At 43.9% G+C, this 23,741-nt stretch overlaps 1 protein-coding gene across 1 annotated transcript in view; it reads right to left on the bottom strand.

The window, feature by feature from the left end:
• Positions 1-23,741, bottom strand: part of LOC147898760 (calcineurin B-like protein 1) — a 52,123-nt gene that overhangs the window by 13,426 nt on the left and 14,956 nt on the right. The window contains exons 3-4 of the mRNA XM_087378839.1: positions 21,567-21,649; positions 21,332-21,391 (exon numbers count right to left, since the gene is read on the bottom strand). Coding sequence (XP_087234965.1) covers positions 21,332-21,391; positions 21,567-21,649 — 143 coding nt within the window. The remainder of the gene's footprint in view (positions 1-21,331; positions 21,392-21,566; positions 21,650-23,741) is intronic.

Genomic DNA, 23,741 nt, shown 5'->3' with positions numbered 1-23,741 from the left:
ACCCACAAGGGACTAGGATTAGCCCAAAGAAACAAAATGCATGCATTAGCTAACCTTTAATGGGTTAAGTGTGTTGGATATTGTGGCAGGACCTTGGAGACTGCAAAAAGGCTCTCGTTTTAAGGGGAAAAGCACAAAAAAGCAGGTCCTACAAGAGAAAAGTAGATATGGAGCACTCATATTTTGGAAAGAAAGCATGTGGCAAGGGGAGCAAGCAGCTTAAAAGAGGACCCACAGGGCTGAAAGAGGGAATCACTTTTTTGAGAAGAAAAGCTATTGCTTTCTAGAGAAAAACACCTATTTTTGGCAAGGAAAGTAAACCCAGCTTTTAGAAAGCACATGCTTTCTAGCCGGCTAACCTAGACTATGAAATAAAGGCCTCTAGGCTCTCAGTTATATGAAGAATCCCAGTTGTGTCAGCTTCATGCTCCACCGTGAGCCCATTGTCAAGAGCTCTCTATTGCAATAAAGACCTTCCCAGGGGGGGCGGGGGTTTCAGTCCTTATTACTTGGGCCCTAGTGTGGCGTCTTATTCTCTTTCTCCCTCTCTCCCGCTATTGCAAATCATGTTCCAGTTTCATCGTTGAGTTTTAATTGCAGAATTGAGTTTCCAGCCAGTCTTCAAATTTGTTATGAAGTGTAAATGCTCATATCTGCTTCGAATTAAATATTGAAGCTGTGTTTTGGTTCAAGAAAGGTTTGAACGAGTGACTATGGGGTAGTATGACTCGGAGCAAGCCCTCGGTCCCACATCAAAACATACAAGCAGAGTTCACTATGACACAACATTAGCTTGACGTCATCTTCCGGATAGTGACATATATGGCCTTACCTAGTGGGAGGCTGCCAAGGTTGGCATTAGAGTGTAGACCACTAGCCAAGAGTGGGTTTAGCAAAGCCTAGAACGCACACATATCCAAATGGTTCGACAATCATGGTATTCGGATGGACTGCCTTCCCCCCTTTCAGTACAGCTTGGATGCCCCATCCCTCTAGATCCCACAAGATGAGATCAACCATATCATACGGTTGGATCTACTCCAACTGAAACCTCCTTCATAAAAGACAGCAAATTCACTCTCATATGCTCTCTCTCGCTCCCTCTCTCTACAGATACACTAGGGCCCAAGACGATCCTCGGGCTGGACCCCCCCCGAAGGTTTTTATTCATCAAAGAGAATTGGAGTACATGAGTTCAGCGTGGAAGCTGATGTTACCAATTCCAAAACATGAATAATATTACATGAGCTCTTAGGCTCTCTTTCTTGGCAACAAGCCACTTGTCAAATTCTAAATTGCTTTCCTAATTGCATGCCACTAAGGGCAACTCTGGAGTCTTCGAAGCACTTGGTCATGCGAACAGCTTCCTAGATGCTTGTTAGACTCCATAGCGCCTCGGAAAAATAACCCTTCCTAGTACCTATTGAAGCGTACCACCATGGCACCCATTAATTGTTAGCGCTTTGCATGCAAATAATACACTGTGGACTAATTCTAGTCACGGTGGGCGTCCCCACTGAACACATGTGTGCACATAGCAAATATATATTTTTTTTTATTCTCTGGTTGACCGGAGTCAACACTCTTGATCGTAATTAAGGGGCTTTGACCAAGGGTCGAGGCCCCTTAATAATAGGCAAGTCTCTCCAACCGAAGTTGGCACATCTTGGTTAACCGCAGTTAACCTTCTTAGTATAAACCAAGCCTTCCTGACCAAAAATCAGGCTTACTTGACCGAAGTCAAGTATCTTTGACTGTTGTCAATTCTTTGACCAATAGAAGAACTCTTTTGACCATAATTAACCTAGGATATTTACATTGTGGTGACATCCCCTGGGCTTCTATTCAGTTGACCTCAACTGAAAAGCTTCCTTGTAAACATCCAAAAGCTATGGATGATCGGACAACATGTCTTCATCCATCCACTTGGCATCCAATGCCGTATAATTCTTGAATTTTACAAGGTACCTGTAAAATTCCTTGCCCTAAGGGCCTTTGCGTATAGTATGGTACACAATCTGCTCTGACTGAAGGACCTCCTCCAGCTCATCCACTTCTGTTGGATCCTCTGATATTTGCCTTTGTAGGCTCTGGCCCCTGGAATTTCTTTAGAAGACTCACATGGAATGCATTGTGAATCCTCCAATGCTCTGGCAATGCTAACCTGTATGCAACCTCATTTATTCTTTCTGTAACCCTGAAAGGGCCATAGTACCTGGGAGATAACTTTGCATACACTTTCCGTTTTGCCTTTAAACTTGCGGAGCCTAGATTCCCAGATATCTCTCAGCATCACGCAATCTTCGGCTTTCGTACGCTACTACATGTCCGTTCTGATGTAATGCAGCCCCAACACACTCTCCACAAGCATCGCAATCAACATCAAAAGGTTGATAAAGATCCGGGACTACAAGAATAGGCTCTGTAGTCAACTTTTCCTTGAGTGTATTGAATGCTTTCTTCTAGGACATTCCCCATGTGAAGGCTGCATTTTTCTTAGTAAGGTCATGTAGTGGAGCTGCGATATCAGCAAAATGCCTAATGAATCTCCTGTAATAGGAGCAAAGTCCCAAAAAACTACGAACCTCATGCACAGTTTTCAACTCAAGCCATTCTTGGATGGCTCGGATCTTTGCAGGATCCATCTGTATCCCATTCTTGGATATTATGTGCCCCAAATAATGGATCTCTTCCAAAAAAAATTCACTTTTCTTGCTATTGGCAAAAAGCTAATGGTTTCAAAGTTCTTGAAACACCAAAGTAAGATGTTCCCTATGCTCTTCTTCTGTCTTTGAGAAGACTAGGATATCATCAAAGAAGATACCCGTGAACTGCCTGTACTTTCGGCACATGCGATCCATCATTCTATTGAATGTGGCTGCAGCATTTGTCAACCCAAAAGGCATCACTAAGTATTCATACAACCCAAATGTAGTGTGAAAAGCTATCTTATGCACATCTTGCGGTTATATTCTGACTTGATGATAACCACTCTTCAAGTCTATCCTGCTGAAAACTGTTGCTCCTCTGAGCTAGTCAAGCACATCATCTATGCGTGGTTTCGAAAATCTATTCTTGATGGTCATCTTATTTAATGCACGGTAATCAATGCACATTCGAAAAGAACCATCTTTCTTCTGTACTAGAAGTACTGGTGAGCAAAAAGGAGATGAAATGGGCTGAATCAACCCTTTGGACAGCAAGTCCTCGACTTGAGCCATAATCTCCTCTCTTTGAGTCACACTGACTCTATAAGGTGGTCTATTTGGTGGCTCACTACCATGCACTAACTCTATCTGATGATCCTCTGGTCTCTCTGGGGGTAACTCCCCTGGCAAAGCATCTGAAAAACAATCTTTAAAGTTTACAAGAAACTGTAATTTATCTTTGTCTGCATCATTCATTTCAGCATGCATATCATTTTCTTTTTCTTTTACAAAAACCATGTACGCGAAAATTGCAGACTTTATTGCTTTACCACATGTAACATCAGATACAATGGGGATAGTTTCCCCTTTACTCTATCTTTACTCCCTTTCAATGGAACCACGGTGTACCAAGTACAACATTATGCTGCTTGAGAGGAGAAATTAAGAAGTCCTCCTGATCTACATAACTCTGCACATAGACACGAAGCTTTCCAATCTAAGGAGTAACTTACACTGGATTCCCTTGGAGCATTTGATCAACATCAAGAGCTCTGCCTAGCTCTTCAGTTTTAATCCCTAATCTCAAGGCTAAGTCTTCAGATATGAAATTGTCTGTAGACCCTGGATCAAATAGGATTAATGCTTGTTGATCTCTTACCTTTCCCCATGATAGCAAAAGCTCTTTTTTCTTTGGGTCTGAGGTACTACCCAAAGCATCTGGGACTACTTCCACCATTGGTCTCAGTGGTACTTGTGGCTTTTCTGCTCCTTAGAACCCGAAGGCTTCTTAGGGCACTGGGCAGCCATATGCACCTCTTTCCCACATCTAAAGCATTTCCCATCTTTGTGGAATTCGGCTATCTGTTCAGGAGTGAATGGGGATTTGCCTTTATATGACTTTGAAAGATAAGTACCCCTCGGCTTCTGAGGCTGAAACCCTTTCTTCTCAACCTTGGGATACTCTTTCTTTTCTGATTTTGAAAAATCTGGTTTATTCCTTTCGGTACCTCCTGCAGGCAAGGATAGCACTGTGGTTGGATCTTGTATCTGCATAAGACTAGCTACTGAAGTTGAATGCATAATGTCTTGAATGTTCTTTGCTCTCAAAGCATTCACCACTATCTGAATTTTTTATCTGAGACCTGCTCTGTACTTTCTCATTTGGGTTCTTTTGGAGATCTTTTTGAAGGGTGCAACCTACAAATAAGCATCCCAAAACTTTTGATTGTACACATCCACTGTATCTCCTGCATCCATATGTAAACTATCCCAATCTTGAAGAACATGATCTCTAAACTGTTTAGGCATGAACTACTGGTAGAAGGCTTTCTTGAAGCCCTTCCACCTCTTTGGGGCTAACCCATCTGTGGTCTGTGCACTCTACCATGCACTAGTTGTCGCTGTCAAGTGCAAACTGGCCATTCTCAACTTGGAGGATCTGAAAATTTTTCTGTACCGAATGCATCATCAAACTGCCTAATGAACTGCAGTGCTTTGTCTGTATGACCATATTGTCCATTATAGGTCATAAACTTGACAGATTCACCTCCATCTTTGAATTCCTTGGTCTTGGAAGACTTGCTCTTCCTAGACTTCTTGTGTTTCCTTCTTTTCCTGGATGGTTTATCTGATGAAGAAGAAGATACAGAAGTTGAGCTCGAGGTAGATGGTGAAAGGCTTGGAGATCGATGATGATGCCTCGATCTCTTCCTGCTATGAGACCATCCCCTATGAGATCCCTCTCTCTCGGGCTGTACACGAGAGTGTGCCTCTGGCATTGGCACATCATAACCTGCATTAGGCATAGTTTCTGCTTGAAACAAATGCTGAGCTCTTGGATCCCTTCTGAGATTTTCCATCTCCTCCATACGAATGCGTACCATCTGCTCAAATTATTGATGAGTTTGCTGCACACTTCTCTGTCTTGGATGTGCATCCCTATCTTGTGAATCCCACTGAATAGGAGATTGAGCCATTCTCCTACAACTTTGTAATGAAGGCCAAAAGTGGGTCAAGTTAGTGGGGGTTAGGATAATTAGTATTTGGGGGTGTTTGCTAGATAGAGGGGTCTAAATAACTAAGGGGATACTATATAAGTACCATCCTCTCATGTACTTGGGGACTTTTTGATGTGACATCTAATCCTATCTACTCTCCCTTCCTCATCCTGCCTACGCTCACCCACACACTCTCTCTCTTCCCTACTCCCTCTCAATATCTCCCTCTCTTTCCTACCTCATTCTCTCTCTCCTACCCTTTTCTCTCCCTCTTCCCCTCTCTCTCCCTTCTGCTCCTCTATCCCCCTTTCTCCAAATATGTCCCTACCCCTTCTCTACATTGGTATCAGAGCACCCTTTTCTGGCACCTTTGCGCTTCCCTTTCACCCTTCAGTCGTTGAGCTAATGTCCAACTGTGAAAATTGAAGGGCACAACCACAAGCTTTCATCCAAGTGCAATTGCAGAAGCCACCAGGGCATGCAACAGACACGGTCCAATCTTGACTATCAGTGATGACGCTCCAAGCAACGCCTAAACGACAGCAAGCCCTCCTGCATCTACTTTCGAATCAGCAACCAGTCCTAAACCACGAACCAGCTCTTCCGTTTGTGATCCTTCCTCTCTCGCTATCTAGTTCGACCAATTGACTTGCAAGCTGCGTTGAGGCCTTCAAAGATCATACGTGAGGTCTTCACCCGCAAGCTTCTCATCAAGGATCCTAGGTCATACGTGAGGCCTTCAGCCACTAGTTGCTCGTCAAATCATCAACCCCTGCAGCTGACCTCTCCCGTGACTCTGTGATTCCGTCACAACTTGCTCGCCCTTGCTGTGCATCGTCGTGATGCCGCCCTCGTCGCGCCGCCATTGCTCGCCTTTACGCCACCCTTCTTTTTTTTTCTTATCTACCTTAGACCTTAGTCCAAGGTCCTAACTAGGGTTAGTCCGTTAGGTTAGATTCACGTTTGGTTAGATAGGTTAGGTTTAGTTAGTTAGGTCGGTTAGGTAATTGGGATTTAGTTAAGGGGTTAGGTTAGTGGTTGAGGATGTTGGAGATAAGTGCACACTAAGTGTACTATTTCCCTAGTCTACATTTGTCTAAGTCTAGTCTAGTCTTTGTGTCTTGAGTGTGTGCCATGTGGCACCTCTACAATTATCCCATAAGCACTCTTGCTTTATGTCTTGTACTTTGGCCCATATATTCATGGGTCACATCATTGCAATCAATCTATCTAGCTTGTGTCTTGTCTACACTCATCTACAAGGTAACTCTTTGTCTGTCTTTCAATCTTGTTCTTATTTTACTTCTAGTTTTCTAGTTTCTAGTTCTTCCTTTTATATTCCTACATGGTATCAAAGCCCTGTTCTCTCCCCTCAGTCTGCTGTAGCCATAGCCTCTTCTCAATTTTTTTGCTCCGCTCAGCTGGTCGCCATCTCCCTCTTCTGCCCGTCTTCTCCACGCTGCTGCCGCTCCTGTTCAGGTTGCCGCTGCAGATCTGCCCCGCCATCTCTCTGCCAAATCTGCGCCACCACAGCATGCCATTGCGCTGCCAGATCTGTGCGCCAGATCTGCGCCCCATTGCTGCACAGTTCCGCTCCAGATCTGCGCCCATCAGCTATTGGCCCTGCTGTAGCTCCCGCTCCTGCTGTCGCTCCTGCACCTGCATCAACGTACGAAGTACAGCCAAGATTGTCTGTACAGTCCGTACGACTGTACGAAATCTGTACCTGCACAGGCCGCACCTCTCCAGCTGATGTTCGTGATCTGTGCCATCTGTTCGTGACTGCTTTGGAGCTCGTGGACCGCGTCCCTTTTTTCGCCTCTGCCTCTGCCTGGGATTAAGGTACTGTGCATTGCCTCTTTCAGTCTGCTGAGCAGTCATTTTTTGCTGGTTCCTCCTGCTTCGATGGGCTGTCACATGCTATGGCCTTGACAAAGTGGTGAGAGAACCGGCTTCTTGGATCTCTCCTTTCATTGTAAGGGAATAGACACTGCCCTTGCATCTTAGCAAGAGGTAAGACCTTCCCACATGGCCTCTTCTACTCATTCTCTCATGTCTATTGACAAATTTAATGGGTCCAACTTTCATACTTGGCAAATCAAAATTAAGTGCCATCTTATGAAAGAAGGTCTTTGGGACATTGTTCACCGTGCTGCTCCCGAAGATCCCGACATTGAGCAAGTTGTCACTGCCAAGAACGACAAAGCCTATGCTATCATCTTGCTCGGTCTTGGAGATGATTACATTCATCACATCTCCGACATACAGTCTGCTCCTCAAGCATGGATCACTTTGGATACCCTTTTTGGACCCCGATCTAAAAACTCTAAGATTGCACTTATGATCTCATTCTTTGATCTACATATGCAAGAAGGAGCTACTATAGCCTCTCATGTCAATTATCTTCGCAGTCTTATGGTTCAGCTTGCATCAGTAAAGTCTCCCATCTCCGAAGATATTGCTATTGCTGTGCTTCTCAAAAGCTTACCTGACACCTATGCTACTCTTGTCACTACCTTCAAGTATCACAATAATCCTTCTCTTGAAGGTATCATCAATGCTCTCCAAGAGGAAGAAAGAACTCAACAACGAAAGGTAACTGACACTGCATTTTTAGCAAAGAAAGGAAGTTCTAAGGTAAGAAAGCCTTGCATCCATTGTGGCAAAACTAATCATATGGAGAAGGACTGTTTCAAGGCTCATCCATGCACCATTTGTGGCCGTGATAATCACCGGGAGAGGGACTGCTACTCCAAACCCTCTACATCAGCCCCTGCATCTACCTCAGCCCATGTTGCTGCAACATCTCCATCAGCAGATCCTGTTGTTCCTTCCTCATATGAAGTGGACTTTCTGATTACTTCTATTTCTTGTCTACCACTTTGACCACCGATGATGTAGGTTAAGGGGTTCTAGTGTCTTGGTCTTTCTGTTTGTCTACAGTCAGTCTTCTGTCTATCTAGTCTTGTCTGTCTGTCTATTTGTCTATCAATCTGACTGTGTTTTGTTTTTAGATCCATCTTGTCCCTACCCTTGTGGACCCATATGAGGATATCACTTGAGGAGGGGTGTCTCAGGATCTTTGTCTGTCATGTCTTCTATCTTGTCTCTCAGTCTATCAGTCTTTATGTCTGTCTTCTAGTCTTGTCTTTCTGTCTTACTCCTAGTGTCCACTTAAGGAGGGTGTTGGAGATAAGTGCACACTAAGTGTACTATTTCCCTAGTCTACATTTGTCTAAGTCTAGTCTAGTCTGTGTGTCTTGAGTGTGTGCCATGTGGCACCTCTACAATTATCCCATAAGCACTCTTGCTTTATGTCTTGTACTTTGGCCCATATATTCATGGGTCACATCATTGCAATCAATCTATCTAGCTTGTGTCTTGTCTACACTCATCTACAAGGTAACTCTTTGTCTGTCTTTCAATCTTGTTCTTATTTTACTTCTAGTTTTCTAGTTTCTAGTTCTTCCTTTTATATTCCTACAGAGGAAGCTAAATTTTATTAGGGTTAAGTTATACTAACCAAAAATGTCTTAGTGGACCTAAGTTTCTTAGCAGTCTTTAGGTTAGGAGTCCTAATTGTCATAGGTGAGTTAAGGAACCCCCCCCCCCCCCCCCCCCAAAAAAAAAAAAGAGGGGCAAGAAAGACAGCTCTTCACAGCCCCTTCTTAGAGCCTTTTACAGCCCCGTTTGGGCTCTTTTGGACTCAGTTTTGAAGCCTCTTCATCAACCTTCCTCTTGAGCTTCTCCATTAACATTTTCAGTGTTTCACACACTGTATCTGATGCTCATTACAGCAAATCTTTGCCTTGCATTTGTACTCGCTTGTGGGGGCAGCCACCTCTATCAGATTGAAACTGTCCTGTAGGGAGCTAGCCTAGTGCATGGCAACTTCTTCACCCACCTTCTTCCAAGCCTCTCTAGCGCTTTGAAACAGGTAAGAATTGAGCACATGTGCACGCATTTGGCGCAGTGGGACAGCAACAAAGCTTGGTCACACACTATGGGACAGCCACATGCCTTTGGAGGGAACATCGGGCAACGTGCCTCGATTTTTGGGCAGCTTATGCAGGGCTTTGCGCCGTATGCAGGAAGCTTAGGACAGCTTCAACAGGAGGAAGATTCACAGCCCAAGGGAATCCTTCTGATCACCATCCATCATCTGTTGTACCCCATTACATTGGATGTGTTGCATCAAGTATTTTTTCCGTTTGAGCTTATTGATAAGATTATCATGCATCAGCTTTCAGGTGGTCTCCAAGCTGAAATACACTTTGCTTCGTGGGCCAATGCATTGCAAGCACAAAACACTCTGCAAGGTCGCAATATATATGACGGTGGATGTACCTTACACTTTCAGCTGTTAAAACCGATAGAGTTGTGTCATTTGTGGGGTCATTCCATGCTAAAAGTGGAGATACAAATGCCATAAAGCAGCCACTTGTTTTTGGAGCTATGATGCCTAGAGGTGTGATGGCAAAGGCTAAGCAGGCCGATAAAAATAGCCACCCAACATCTGAGGAGAATGCACGTATGCCAATGCTGGTAACACAGCCAATGCAGCCCAGCCATCCTATGCCTCTCACTCGTACACAGCCAAATCATGCTTCAAAACTAGTGAACATGCCTTTGTACGCACGACACAAATCTGGTTATTTCCAGGCAATTATAGCTGCAAATACGAATGGGATTTTTGGAGATAGCCGCTCAGATAAAAAGAGCAGCCCACATGATGGAAGCAAATATGGCCAGCAAGAAAAAGAGGGCTGTTATATCAGTTTGCAGGAACAAAACTTTGATCGGGATGATGCCCTGGCACTTCAGCATACTAACACCTCTATGCAGGGTGATGGAAAACGCTTACCTGACAGTGACAACGAAGCAAGCCTGATGGGTGAAAAGTTAGATGATGAGCCAAGCAATGATGAGCAAGTCTTTAATAGGAATCAAGATGCACATGTTCACCAGCAAAGTAATGATGTGGGATGCATTTACACTTGATCCTTCTAGGCATGCAAACTTTGAGGACAAAGTTTTTGAGGAGGAGGTGAGCATCCAGCATTGTATGGTCTCCATAAACCACAGAAAGGGATACCAAAGTAAACTTACACACAGTGACAAGGAGCAGCTTGAACAAGATATGCATGACAAGAAGCAGCTTGAACAAGATATGCATGACAGTTTGATCCCGGAAGCTGCATCACAACGCAGTCAGGAGCACGACAACGGGCAATATGGCCACATGAATAATGCCCTTCGCTACTGCTCACTAGGTGAGTATACGTGGGAGTTCTACCTCCTACAATTAGCAGCCATAAGGGGAACAACAGCATCACACAGGAGTGTTATAAATGCAGAGGAAAAACTTTGGAAGGATGTCCTCATGCTGCGTACAGCGCATCAAAAATACTGTTGCCATGTATTGGCACTTGCAAGATTTGAGAGGATAGTTTTCAAAGGGCAATCAGAATTTGAGCTCTTCAACTTATATGACATGTATATGAAGCACACAACAGAGATGCATTCATCTAGGACTGAACTTAATGGTGGGGATGGAAACCTGGCCAAGCATGTGGATTACAGGGATAATGCCAAATGGCAGAGCCCTACAGCTGATTCTTATATATTCATGACCACTGCCAATCACAAAAGCGGCATCTACATGGTACAATCTGAAAATGACAGCCAAAGTTATGAAGATAATGCACAGCAAAAGGAAGATGGCTGTTATGACTGTTTTGCAAATGAGTATTATAATATTGATGACAATCAGCCCTTGCACAACCACATTGGTCTAAATACTTACTGTCCCCAGGAGTACATTAGTGCACAGCAGCAAGGTAATGCAGATATGCAACTTGATGGGAAAGCGCATGGAAGTGCTATTGCAAGATAAGTCTATAGTTGGGGATGAGGCAAACTTGCCACAACAGAAGTTGAGGATCACGAAGAACAAAGGGCCTCTTCCTGAGGGTGGTGATCTCATATGGCACGATAATGCTGCATCCTTGTCAGCAAAGCACCAAGACACACTAATGCATGGGAATTTCATTGTAACCCCACACAAGGTGCATTTTGGGCAAAGGGCAGAGTACTTATTACACAACCAGCCAGGTCCTTCCATCTGTGGAAAGCCTATGAGTAAGCAGTCCACTATGATCTTGCCCATGGGAAATTTCTGCTAGAGACTTCCACCAGTGACTCTTCCAAGGGGTGATATCCTTGAGTTACATGCAAGGGATAGAGACCGGTATTCACTACCGCCATTTGGCGTATCCCAACCTCATGTGGATGCTTTTGGGGAAGCATATCCCTCCAGCACTTATTTCTCAGCTCTATTTCAGCACAATGCCTGTGAGAGGAGTTGGCCTCGATCTCAATCAGATAGTAGGCTTTACATAGAGTCTGGACAACCTCGAACGCAGCCTGGACAGATTTATGTGGAAGGACGCCACATGCCCAATATGTACATATTGCAGGGCAAGTGGGACATTGATGATGCCTTGTCAAAACAGCACCATGCCTATGTGGGTGGGGATAACTTGTCTTTCTTGCATTATGGCAGTAGCTTGGTTGGACAAGTGTGTGGTACAAACTCAAATGATATTTTGGCAGACCATAGATTCAAAGGAGGAACGTAGGATCCTAATAAGTAGGGAGAATGGCTCTCAGCTTTGGAAGGAGATCTCAGATTTTATCCAATGGATAATGAGGGCAAGATTCTTTATGAGAGCATCCATCATGTCCAGGCTTGGTTGAAGATGAGGATTTCATCTTGGAAGCCCTACACGTGTGCAGATTTCAAAGACCTCATGGGTGTCATGGTTAGAAGAAAATTACAGCGGTCCAGCCCAGGGTTGAAGGCCTTACATGTGAGGATTGAAGATCCCTGGAATGTTGAGGAAGCACAAGAACTTTTGGAACTGTTTGAGCCTGAATATAGCATCTATAATGAAGATGATTTTCAGTTCGTTGCATTTGGGCAAGATAACAGAGCCAGAGATGCAGTGGATATATGCAAAAGCAATGAATGCTCCCAATGTAGGCAGAAAGCGACAGCAAGGCATAAAGAGGTGTGCAAAGCGGACTCCATGGAGACGAGCAGTGGCTATATGATTGTGGAGCTTATTGATGATAGGCATGCTAAGTGGGATCAACGCCTACATGACCCAGGAGGTGCCATGACATCTATGGAAGGGAAGAATTGGGCTTTCCCTTTTGACCCAGGTGGCCCGCATGTTGGAACATGTTTATTCCACAGCAGGAAGTTTTGGAGTTCAACCATCACTTGCAATTTTGAGGACAAAATTATATTGGGGAATGGTTTGTAATGAAGGCCAAAAGTGGGTCAAATTAGTGGGGGTTAGAAAAATTAGTATTTGGGGGTGTTTGCTAGATAGAGGGGTCTAAATAGCTAAGGGGGCACTGTATAAGTACCATCATCTCATGCACTTGGGGACTTTTCGGTGTGACATCTAATCCTATCTACTCTACCTTCCTCCTTCCTTATGCCAGTGCCGGGCTGTTAACTCAAGGCATAAACTCAAAGCTGTGTGCCCCTTTTCTGGCTGCTGCAAATAACTTCAAAAAGCATCTGTTTTTCCCTCTTTTCACTGCTTAAAGGCATGCATATTCTTTTTCTGCAAATCTCTGATTTTCTCTGATTTCTGCTTTTTCTGACAGTAAATACTCTCTCAGGTGGGTGAAAACTGTTGGCAGAAACAGTCACTGCAACTGTCTTTGTTTTTCTTTTTTCCTGACAGTAACTGGATGGGTAACCGGCTGGTTACACTAACCAGACTAGCTAGTTCTGGTTTGGTTAGTCTGCAACTGGACTAACTGAACTGGTCACAGTCTGGTTACAGTGACCAGACTAGTCTGGTTGGGTCAAGTTAACCAGACCTTTAACCAGTTCACGAACCAAGGTTGGGTTAGCTTAACCTCAGGTCTGCCACCTCAGCTGTCTAGCTGGCAGTCCACGTCAGCTGCCACGTGTCCTGCCACATCATCCACTGAGCTGGCTGCCATGTCAGCAGTGTGCCACTTCATTCACCTGCCATGTCAGCATCTGCACATGCATGCCACCTGGCTGCCTTGGCTGCCACGTCAGCCTACCACGTGTCAGATCTGTTGGATGGCACGACGGTCCACGTCAGGTCACCTAGCTGGCGGACCAAAACTCTGCCACAAACCTTTGCTTCAAGCTTTCGCCCGTGAGCTTCAAAGACGATAGCGCATGATCACAGTGTAGTCCGCCTGTTTGCAAGACAGAGCACATGAGAAGGACTTGACTGGAGAATCTTCAATTATTGCTCATGACGCCTTTTAACGATCTGTTGCGCCGTACGTATGGCGTAGGATGCTCTCTCTTCAACGCAATTTGTCGACAAGTTTCTACTCTCAACGGCAAACGCCAAAAGCATCGTCAATAGCGCTCACATAACCATCCATTGGCAAGTACGCTCCTTAGGTTGCCGCATGTGACGTAGATCTCCAAAAATCATCTGCGCCTGACCAACTCCCCGACGGAACTCTATTTGACATAGGCATCTATTACAAGTCCCTGCGCTGCTTTTGCCAATCCTTCGCTCAAGCAGGGATTTCTCTTTACAGTGCGATATCAATTTCGGCCATACTCCACTCAGCTGATGTAGTATCTTCGTCAGCGCCAACTCTCGTAACTTGGAACGTCACTGCCAAGGAAAGCAGTGTTTCAAGGCTCTGATACCAATTGAAACCTCCTTCATAAAAGATTGCAAATTCACTCTCATACGCTCTCTCTCTCTCCCTCTCTCTACAAATACACTAGAGCTCAGGACAATCGTCGGGCTAGACCCCCCCGAAGGTTTTCATTCATCAGAAAGAATTGTAGTAAATGAGTTCAGCGTGGAAGCTGCTATTACCAATTCCAAAACGTGAATAATATTACATGAGCTCTTAGGCTCTCTTTCTTGCCAACAAGCCACTTGTCAAATTCTACATTACTTTCCTAATTACATGCCACTAAGGGCAACTCTGGAGTATTCGAAGCACTTGGTCATGCAAACAGCTTCCTAGATGCTTGTTAGGCTCCATAGCGCTTGGGAAAAATAACCCTTTCTAGTACTTGCAACAATTATTTAAAACGCACCACCATGGCACCCATTAATTGTTAGCGCTTTGCATGCAAATAATACATGGTGGGCATCCCCACTGAACACATGTGCACACATAACAAATATATAAATATATTTATTCTCTGGTTGACCGGAGTCAGCGCTCTTGATCATAATTAAGGGGCTTTGACCAAGGGTCGAGGCGCCTTAATTATAGTCAAGTCTCTCCAACCGAAGTTGGCACATCTTGGTTAACCGCAGTTAACCTTCTTGGTATAAACCAAGCCTTCCTTACCGAAAATCAGGCTTACTTGACCGAAGTCAAGTATCTTTGACTGTTGTCAATTCTTTGACCAATAGAAGAACTCTTTTGACCATAATTAACCTCGATGGAAATTTCTTTAATTATGATCAAATAAATGGTCAACTGTACTTTGACTTACGATATTTACATTGTGGTGACACCAACTCTACATCAAGGACTTGGGTGGGAACCAAGAGTTTCCCACCAAGATCTAGTTCTACCACGACCACTTCCTGAGAGTGTTAGAGGATGGAGTAATTACCAGGCCCCTGTCTCACATGCACTGCAGATTGCCATCGGACAGATGCAAGTCTCATCCCATCAGCTGAGGATCAAGGCGGGGAGATCCACAGGCACACCTAGAGAGCAACAGATTAGACTATATACATCGGCAAAGGTGGAGACAAAGGAGCATTTCCTATGTATCTGCCCCCCTACTATAAGATCCGAGGACATTACCACTGTTTCCTTCAAGAGGGACACAGGTTCAGGCCACTCTCCCGGCTGATCCAATTCCATGACCAGGTCTGTGTTGGCCTCTTTTTGATGGAGATGCAGCAACCCTATTGCAGCAAAGACAATAGGAGGTGATAGTAGCGCACAGCAACATGTCACCGACTCCTATGCCTTCGAGTCAGCTCCGAGACACATTGGGGTAGAGGAGGAGGAGATAGCCAACTTGAGGGCAGCATGGATCAGTGGGAAGAGACGATGCAGAGCGATGGAGCCAGCAACACAATGCATAACCAAAGCACGCACGATAGAGGTCCAACCAATCACTGCTCTGCTCAGAGGAGACCGTCCGAGTCAAAGTGTCACTCCCTATATGGCCCACCGGATACAGAAACCATGGAGACCATGCCCCCTGCCACCACGAGAGATGACTCGAGCAGACGCAATTACCTAACACTTTCGTGTCCCATCAGAGAGCCACTATGGCACCCAGATGTGTATTTGGAGCACTAGCTCCCATTCACCTAGAGTTAAGGGGAACTGTCATAAGAATTAAGATACTACCTTGTGAGAACTGCACGGGATCTGAACAGAAATGGACAGAGAGACAGAGAGAGAGAGAGAGAGAACCTCACACAGAGAAAACTGAGGAGACAAGAGAGACTGCAAGGGATCTCAGAACAAAACCCCAAAACCGTGGGGAAAACACCTCTGCTGTATATGGGTACAACTGCCCCCAACTGAGATGCAACAAATGGGGGAAGGGGGGCCTATATATAGGTCATCCCCTCCCTAGTCGGCTGGTCTACTAGGCCGACCAGCAGGCTTGAGGTGGGCCAACCCCCCTACAGCCCATAGGGCTGGCACACAGGCCTATAAGAGGGCTCCCCTCCTGCCTATGGAGCCGACTCAGCAACCCTAGGGGCCAACCCCTTTAGCCCTATAAGTAGGGGCAGCCACGCAGCCCTAAAGGGGCCTCTACCCCTGGCTCTAGCGCTGACTGGCCTGCCCCACAACGCCGACCAGGCTGCCACAGCCTCCTACCCTATAAGCGATGCTGCATACATCCTATAGGGGCTGAACCCCCCCCCACCTTTTTTATGGCCCGACAGTAGGCCTAAGTGGCAACCTCGAAAGGCCTCCAAGGGACGGGAAAATACTCCACGAGAAGGCCCCCAGACCTACCAGCATGAGGAACCTGATAAGAGGCTACCACGTGGCATCCAGCAGGCCTAGATGGAGCCCCATGTGGGGCCTCCAGAATGGGCAGATCTACCCTCATCCCTACCCTACTCTACCTCACAGTGGGCGGGCACACCCACAACAAAGGCCTTTACGCAGCCTAACCTAACCTCTCATGGGGCGGGCACACCCACAAGCAAAGGCCCTCTCAGCTCCTGGATGGAACATGATCTCCAAGCACCTGGGTATGCCGCGAGGAATCCACCGTGTGATGCTTCATCGCTGAAGACCGCCACAAGTATTGTCGAAGAAGCACCCTGTTGGCATGAACCATCTCAACACGATCACTTGAAACTTAGTACTGATGCTCCCAGGCCACAAGCTTCCGGTCTTCGTGGAATGAGTTTTTGAGGTGATTTCGTCCTCCAATTCCACAAGACAATAATCCAAGGAAGGAGTCTTGTTACTATGGTCGCTCTCCATTGCCAAAACTTGTGAAATTGAAATTGAAATTGCAAGCTGCAAGCTGCTTCGATTCTGCCCACCACGTGTGCAAGGAAGGGAAATTGTCCACTAGAAGATGATGGCTGAAAGGAATGGTAAAGGAGGAGGAGGATAGCACAAGGGATGAAGAATTCAGCCCGGAACAAGAAGCAGCTACAGAGCTTGTGCTGAGAAGAGATGGGTAGAGATGGCAAATTGCAAGAGAATCTCAGCCAGAGGAGCTAGCAATGATGGCGAAACCTGAGAGAAGGATGCCAGGCGCAGGAAGCGAGAAAGAGTTGGAGTAGTGCTGTGATGGAGTAGACTGTGCACTGTAGAACCTACCTGGTATTCCTTCTTGCTAAATCACAATAAAGATAGGCTGTGCAAGGCTTTAAAGTTGCTGGCCCAAGCTTTTAAACCCAAAAAAACTTCCAAAAGCTCAAAAACGAATTTTGTTCTTTTCTTTGGAAATAGGCTTTTTTCCAAAAGCTTCTGCTATTTTGGAAAGCATAGCTTTCCCAAAAAGCTCACTCTCTCTCTCTCTCTCTCTCTCCTTTAGCCATCCAAAACTTAAGGAGAGGCTACTACTTTTAACAATTAAAACTCCCAAAAGCAATTTTCAAATGAGCAAAACCCTAAAAGCATGGCACGATTGGAAGGGCTGCCAACAGTGGCGGAGAAGGAGATGTCGGGTAGAAGGGCAAGATACCAGATAGCTGACCGGGTGGCGGAAAACGAGAAGAGAGAGAGAAGGTAAGGGAGAATATATATATATATATATATATAGAGAGAGAGAGAGAGAGAGAGAAGGAGGGGGGAGACAGAGAAAGAGATATACCTTTGTAAGACTAGATTAAGTCCAATCATACAAATTTAGATTTTTTGTTGTTCTAAAGATACGGAAAATAAAAGAGAAATTGAAAGAGAAGAAAAAAAGAGGTAAACAAAAACTTTTATGAAAAAGAAAAGAAAGACATAGTTAGCAAGCAAAGCAACACTTATGTCGTCATCAATGCCCAAGCATAAGCAACTATACTGGATTTCTAAAGACCTGCGGAGTCTCTTGGGCAAACCCAGTGCTTACTAAAATACATCAAATAAACAAAAGAGAAAGAAAACAAGAAATAAAGAAGAAAGGAAGCAGGGAACTAAGCAAAAATAAACAAGCAAGTCAAGAAACAAAATCTTCCAAAAGCAGGCACGCTTGAGTAGAGGGTATGCCTCACTGGCTAGGCTAGAGAAGCAGTGCTTCCACTCGCACTTTCAGGATCCACGCACCAAGGGGTTTTGCTTTTTGACTCCTTAGCTCGCCCAGCAGGGATGTACGGCAGACCTTGTTGGAGGCCACACTAGTCGGATACAGAGTGGGCCCGTGTGGAGTGGCTACAGGTTCTCATGTTGTCACGAATGATTCGTGGTAAGTCATCCGTTCCTCACCAGATCATTTAGGCTGAGTTTCGATGCTAGACAGGAAACCTCTCAACTAGGTGTGATATTTTGAGATATAGGTCACCTTGTTGGGATCCACCTTAATGCCACTACTACTGACAATTTGCCCAAATATTCCACTTCTTCAGCCATGAAAGTGCATTTACTTGATTTGGCATACAACTGGTGTGTCTTGCTGTAGATCAATATATCATCAAAGAATACCAGCACAAATTTATAAAGGAAAGGCTGCAATACCTTGTTCATTAGGGCCTGGAAAGTTGCAGGTGCATTGGTTAAACCAAATGCCATCACTTTGAATCAATAAAGCCCACGTTCTATTCTGAAGGCAGTTTTATGTTCATCTCCCTCCTTCATCCTTATTTGATGATAGCCTGACCTTAAGTCAATCTTTGTGAAGTACTTTTCCCCTCTAAGCTCATCCGGTAGATCATCAATTCTAGAAATAGGAAACCTATTCTTAATTGTCATTTTGTTCAATTCCCGGTAATCAATACACATTCTAAATGAGCCATCCTTCTTCTTAAACAATAACACAGGAGAGGCAAAGGGTGACTGACTGAGTGTAATAAATTCCTTGTCAAGAAGTTCCTTTATTTGCCTTGGCACCTCTTCTCTTTCAGCTCTAGAAAGTCTGTATGGAGCTTTGTTGATTGGCTTAGATCCTAGCTCCAACACAATTGCATGATCCACATCTCTCATGGGAGGAAGATGGTTGGGGAGATCAGCAAATACATCAGAGTATTGCTATAATAGAGACTGCATGTCTTTATCCTCCACCAACAACCCATTACCCTCTTGAGGCTTGGTCAACTGAATAGCATAGACTCCACAAACACTTTTGAGGTCTCTAGCCATTCTTCCTCCAGAAATTAAGGACAACTTAGTAGATTGGTGACCCATCAAGGTGATGTGCTTTCCTTCATGCATAAACTTCATATAGAGCCTGTTAAGGTCCATAGAAAATTCTCCCAAGGTTCTCAACCATTCACAACCAAGGACAATGTCAATAGGTCCCATTTCCAAGACAATTAGATCTCCATGAAAAGTATAGTCTTGAGAAGTTGCACTTGCGCAGCCTGACAATATTGCTTACTGTGGGAATGCTGACCATTAGCCACCTCGATTTTGATCCCATGATCCAAAGTGGATGGGCATAACCTCACTGTTTGAAGTGTCTTTGCATTAATGAAGTTATGAGTGCTCCCACTGTCAACCAAAATGTGGACTGCTCTGTTATTGATTGTTCCTTTTAACCTGAGGGTTTGAGAGCCCTTGCAGCCCATAAAAACATCAGGAGATATGTTGTTGCGTATCCCAATACACTTCATCATCATCAACAGCATCATTTCCATCAGAACTTCAGATCTCATCCTCATAACCTTCAACAACTTCAATGTTCCATTGTCTAGATCTATTTGAGCACCTTGGCAAACTATCATCCATAAGCATGGTGTCAAACATGGATAACCCACCTGGATCAAAGGGAAAGGTGGTCCCCTTGTTGAAACTATGATCCTCATCATCATCAAGGCCTTCATTCACACAGTCCTGATATTCATGAAATTCAGATTTTTCTGCAGAAGTATTAGGACATAAATCCTCATCAATCTCTAGAACCAAGCTCAACTTTGCTCCTGTTTTTGCTTTGCACACGTTCCTATGTTTAGGGGTCCACTTCTCACCACAAAGGTAGCACAAATTCTTCTTCCTCCTGTCATCAATAATTGCTTGAGATAACTACTTAACCAACTTGTTTCTTTTATCACCTAGATCATCCTTTGGAGTGGGTTTAAAAGATGGCTTTACATCTGTAGCCTTGTAAGCCTTAGGCTATCCCATACCACTGCCATACACTGTGGAGAACCTAGAAATAGAAGAGGTTGTAGCAGGTGCAGGAAGTTTGTTTTCATCATTGGAAACCCCTTTGACCATAGGCTTAGTTCCAAAGTGACCAATACCCAAAGTCTTCTCCTTCCAATTGTATTTGGGCTTATAAATCTCTGCCAACTGCATGGCCTCTTTAAGAGAATTGGGCTTTTGAGCTGCAACATCTGAAGCAATACTAGGGTGCACACCATGGATGAACTTGAGCATTCTAACTCTTTCATCAATACCATGAACAGACAGAGCCAATTTCCAAAACTATTTGATATAATTTTTCACTGATCCTTGCTGAGTAAGATCATACGGTATACCACTTACAGATATATTGATCTCTAGTAAAAGGAGATATAAAAGTTTTAAGCATTTCAGCCTTGAATTCATCCCAAGCATTAAAAGTTAACCCTTCTCGCTGTAAATGCCTCCACCAAGAGTGGACATAATCTTCAAGATGAAGAACAGCAAATCTGATTTTACCTTGATCACCCTTTGGGTATAGAAGGAAGTAGTCATCCATCTTGCTGAGCCATTTCTCCAATTCCTCAGGAGAGGTAGAATCACCTTTGAACTTAGGAAGTATAATCTTGTCTTTCATATCTTTGCAGATCCTTTTGGTTCAATAGATTTAATTGTTTGTATATATTGCTGGAATGTCATTGCTGCCCTAAGGTCTGCTGGTAGCAACTTATATTCATGGAATTTTTGACACAACTCTTCAGCTGCTGAACTGTTATTATTAGGAGTCTTACCATGTGTTGAATCCTTATCCACTGGAACTCATGGTATTTTAATTCTTATGACAATATCTTGTGATCCACTCCAACGTTAAAGAGAAGAGCCCCCTGATGAAGAAGGCAAGACCAGTTTTTCAGCAAGATACTTTTGTTCATAGTTACTATAGCGCGGTGTGAAGTTTCCAGCCTATATTCGAGTTTTCTATCTCTTGCCATGGCTGCCCAATTGCCCATCCTAAACTTTAAGGATGCAGGCAATTTGGATTGAAGCAAGAAAACTGGAAGAGGGATGAAGTAAGGAGTAGAGAGAGCTTTAAGTAGAGGGAGAGTTTCATCATTGGTGAGGTATCCTTAGTTGCAACAGCATTGACAATATCTAATGGTATCACCACTTCAACAAGTCAAGGGAGAGACTCCATATCCTAAGAGGCTCTTGTATTCTTAAGTATGAAGTGTGATATCTACATTTACACAATTATCAATACCCTAATCTCTGAGAGCTACATTAGTCACTCCTTTTTAAGGAAGTGAGCCGGGGCTGGATAGAGTAATCAGGAAAACCAAGAACATCACAAGACAAAATGAAAAAGATAGTTACCCTGTCAGCAAAAAGGTTTTCTCTTTTGCTATTCCTGAACAATGCTAGTTGAAATTCCTCCTGTTTTCAAAAACATAAAAGTGAGAAAAGGTATCAGCCTCAGCTATCAAATTTTCAATTTAGCAACAGCAGCATCCTCATGGAAAATGATACATTCAAGTGTGTCATACCTACAGTCATTTGCAAAATATACAGCTTCTCATGCAGATCTGAAAAGTTTGAGAATACATGGTACCTTATGGATAAGCCCATCATCGATGACAGAACTACTGAGTTTCTTGAAGAGCTCATATAAAGCTTCAACCTCACTAACACTGACTGCCACAGCACAACAAATGTAGAAAATACAAGATCAGTGCCACTTATCAGAAAAGACAACAAAATTCACATAGATATGACATTCCCCGAAATTGCAAATAACATTGAAGCACTTGCATTCTCAAATAGCAGAAATTTGTGTGCCATTCCCAAAGGGGATGATAAACAGTCGAGACATCAGCCAGCAAACCGATGACAATTCCCGTATAAATTTTAATTTGGGCACCGTGCTCAAACTGAAGATACTGTACAAGTTCTATCCAATGTATTCATTCTACCCATAAGTCATTCTAGGGAGCTAGTGGATGGATACCAATCATGGCTATCAAGAGAACTCTGGAGTAGTTTCCATCTATAAAAGGCCAGTGTAGCAAATGCATGAGAGCATCTAATATGTCTTTGAGTGATAAAATGTTGGTCAAAATTAGTCAAATGGACCTTGGACAACCAACCACGTGTTTGAATTAGCTCTATAAGAATTAAATCCTAAACCATTGATGATTTGAGATATCTAGTTGCCTTGTTGTATGTACTCCTACATCTCATGTTTTGCACTACAACCCTTAAATCAAGCCCCCCCCCCCCCCCCAACCAAAAAAAAAAAAGTTTCAAGCCCTTCACTACCACTGCCCTTGTTATTACTCCATCAAATCAGCATTGCTCGTTCAAAAATGCCAGCAGATTTCAGCACCTCTCTCTCTACACAACATCTCTGCCTGGGCACTACTCTTAACTGTGCCACTTGTGTGCCTCCAATATACTTGTAATGATACATATAGTTTCACCTACTCTAGCCCCGGGTTTCCACACAACGATTCAGCATATTACAAATTTGCTCTTCCAATCATTCTCAATATCAATGCTTAACACTATCATGGAAGCAATCCTTGTGCACAGCTTAGGATGGTGTAACTAGTCATGTGTAGTCATGTGCTCATTAACATGCGAACAGTGTTGCCATTGATTTTGCGTTTCAATCTAAGTGTCTAGGCGTTTCTCACACCCATTGGCATGTTTGGATATAAAGTACAAATCTGAATTCCAGTACTACTCCTCACCTAAAGGAATGTCACCCTCAACATCGTTCTGTGCATGGAATGGCAAAGCATCATGGTGCTCAACTTATGAGGCTCTTAGAAGCCCCGCAAGACCTACTAGCAATGTGCTGAAAAGCAACCCTTTTACAATCCATGATCCTAGGTTTGTCACGAGCAACAGCACTGGCTTTTGCAGTGCCACTCGGGTCAAAGCAAACGAGAGGTTGCTTCCTAGACTCTAAAGATTGTCTTGCATCCTGGGCACTTTCTGGGTTCAAATGACTCACATTGCGAATCTTAAAGCATCCATGAGATCCCCTTCATCATGTGATAATTTCAGAATCATGATGAGCTCGGCTGTCCCAATTGTCTTATGTTGCATACATCCTTGCATTCAAGGCAAGCTGATAAGTGGCCTAAAGAGGCATGTAAGGTAAGAGACTCTAAAGACTCTTAATTTTAGAGGGGAAAGAGGCATTAGCTATGGTTTTATTTTTTAATTTTCCAAGGGCGGACTAGACTTCAAAACTATCACAGATTCACAAGACATGTATGTTTCTCATAGGAAACATAACCACCATTGATCAGCCTGCAATATGGAAATTTAAATTGCCTTGCGCCATGAGAACTTAGGCTAGACTCTAGAGAAGTTTTAACACTCAGTACATATTACAAGTCTGAATGCAATTGTGAGCTACGATATGACTCATAACACATCACATAAATTGAGAACTTGAGCGCAGATGAGTATGAGAGGCTGAACATGGATGAGCATAAAGCATGAGATCACAACCTTGAGCAATGGAAAGGCTTGTTACAGAATAACAATGTACCGGAAGCTAACCCAAGCGTTGAGTTATGTAACCCAGGAACTCACAGTGCTATACTTGGAATTCAAAACTTCTTTCCTTAGTGTGTACTTAGATAGATGTGCAGCAAGCAAGTGGACAATGGACAAGAAAGATATAGAACCAGAAAACTTATATTTCCATCCAAGATGGACACAATACAAAATGAATGTCAAGTGTATCACCCTCTAGGAATAGAGTGCTATC

The sequence above is a fragment of the Dipteris shenzhenensis genome, chromosome 9 (genome assembly GCF_047967505.1).
Source record: "Dipteris shenzhenensis isolate YYH24624 ecotype China chromosome 9, Dip_SZ_1.0, whole genome shotgun sequence".
Lineage (NCBI taxonomy): Eukaryota > Viridiplantae > Streptophyta > Polypodiopsida > Gleicheniales > Dipteridaceae > Dipteris > Dipteris shenzhenensis.
The sequence above is the reverse complement of the archived record's forward strand: the minus strand, read 5'-3'. Positions and strand labels throughout refer to the sequence as shown.